The 1,972-nt window shown below is 39.6% G+C and overlaps 1 protein-coding gene across 1 annotated transcript; it reads left to right on the forward strand.

Annotated features, from left to right (window-relative positions):
* The first annotated feature begins 376 nt into the window (after positions 1 to 376).
* On the forward strand, positions 377 to 1,448 carry LOC122015649 (probable E3 ubiquitin-protein ligase RHY1A). The gene is made up of 3 exons (XM_042572646.1): positions 377 to 680; positions 744 to 841; positions 926 to 1,448. The coding sequence occupies exons 1-3, from the start codon at positions 540 to 542 to the stop codon at positions 1,230 to 1,232; spliced, it is 546 nt and encodes a 181-aa protein (XP_042428580.1). The 5' UTR covers positions 377 to 539; the 3' UTR covers positions 1,233 to 1,448.
* Positions 1,449 to 1,972: the final 524 nt, after the last annotated feature.

Below are 1,972 nucleotides of genomic sequence, written 5' to 3' on the forward strand. Positions count from 1 at the left end.
GGATTCCCAATAAGCACTTTTGATGTGTGATTGTGATATCAGAGCCGTAAATTTTGCTCATGGAGAAGCAAACAGTTCTGAAATAAACTCTGCAAGAAAAAAAAACACAAAAACATGTGGAAGATCAGGAATTGATTTACTAAAGTATTCATTTGAAGAATTAATTTATGATGATCTATTTACAATATATGTAATGTTGTTATATTCAACTGATTAATTAGAAAAACATTTTTTTCTAGATAATTTCATATTATCTAGAAAAAGGGCCCAGACAGGCAATTCAAGCAAAATGAAGTTTAATACAGTGCTGGTTAATGTCAGGTTGTTGTTGCTCTCAATATGACCGTAACCTTCAAGGGCCCCTGTCTATAGAACTTCTCCTCCTTTATCTCCCCACCCAACTCTTTAAATGGCCATCTGGTTGCTCCATAAGCACATTCATGGAAGTACCTTTTCTGGTTAAATCCAGTGTTGTTGGTGAGAGAAGGATGAAGGGCAGTTGAGACTTGGGAGGAGCTAAAGTTCAAGGGGTTGTTGGCATGGCAGGAATGCTCCCTGGTGTCGAATATGCTCGTCGGAGAAGCCTCCACCTCCGCGGCACTATGACCGGTACAACAAGGAGATCATTCTTCAGTTTGTACACAACAGGCCACGAGAAACGTCTGAGTAGTGGCTTCACGGTATGACTGAATATTTCATTTGAGTTTGTTTTCCTTTCAGCTGACACACTGTTATATCACCAGAAAAGGAGCATCTTGAACCAAGAACTCCATGATGAAGCACTTGGGCATATTGCCAGGGAAGCCAAGGAGAGGTTGGATGACAGATTACAGATTAAAAGGTATTGATATGAATTAGAATTACAACTTGTCTGAATCAGTTGGATCTTCTCGTGGCTAATTGAGCGGATATGTTTGATTGCTAGGCATAACAGTGCTGGAAGCATGAAGCAGAGCAAGAACGAGAAGCAAGGAGGGCAGCACAAGATCCCTGGCAATGTGCAGAGGGAGGTGTTCTCCTCCAAGAGCAATAAGAAGAGGTTTAGCTGGAGCAAGCTGAGGTGGAAGTCGTCGGAGCAGTCGGATTGCGTGGTGTGCCTCGAAGAGTTCATGACCGGGGACATCCTCGTTCACCTGCCTTGTGCTCACAGGTTCCACTGGAACTGCGCCCAGCCATGGCTGGAGACCAGGCCTTGCTGTCCTTGCTGCAGAATGACCATATTTGCTGAGTGATTACTGCTGCAAATAGAATTCTTAGCTACTCTTCAATGTTTCATGTCTTTAATTATCTTTATGTTGGTATCAGAATGAAGAGATCCAACCGTCAGCTGTAAGAATAGTCAAAAAGTCCTGTGCACGAAACTCCCGTCATACGGGATACTGGAGAAGGATCCATTGTACGCAGTCTTATCCTACTTTTTACAAGAGGTTGTGTTCAAGATTCGAATCCATGATCTTTTAATCATAAAATAAGAATTTTACCGTTACACCAAGGCTCTATTCAACTATAAGAATAGTATTGTATTAAAATAAGATTTAGGATTTGCACAATTAAAATAGAAGATAAGATAGTTCAAAAAACCTTTCTGCTATTTTATTTTAACACCATTATTTCTTTCCCTAATAGAAAACACTGAGAAAGACATGCTTTGATAATCAAACTTGAAATCTTCCTAATCATGATTTATTTTAATGAAAAAATAAAAATATTAATTGCAATGTGATAAGATTAGGTAGATTAGTGAGCTGATTGTAGCATGGTGGTGGGGTGGTCACCTCAATAATGAATCGATGTCCCTGGTGAAATTGATATCCATCAGAAATTATTGAGGTTCCTCTTGTCCTTGAGGAAGATATGATTGATGTGGTGTGAATGAGAACCTCATGGAGTGGAAGGTAGCTCCCACATCACAACATCTGTTGAATTTTTCAGACCAGATGATAAGAGAACAAAATTATACTTAAGGTAAATA

Source organism: Zingiber officinale, chromosome 8B (genome assembly GCF_018446385.1).
Source record: "Zingiber officinale cultivar Zhangliang chromosome 8B, Zo_v1.1, whole genome shotgun sequence".
In the NCBI taxonomy this organism is placed as follows: domain Eukaryota; kingdom Viridiplantae; phylum Streptophyta; class Magnoliopsida; order Zingiberales; family Zingiberaceae; genus Zingiber; species Zingiber officinale.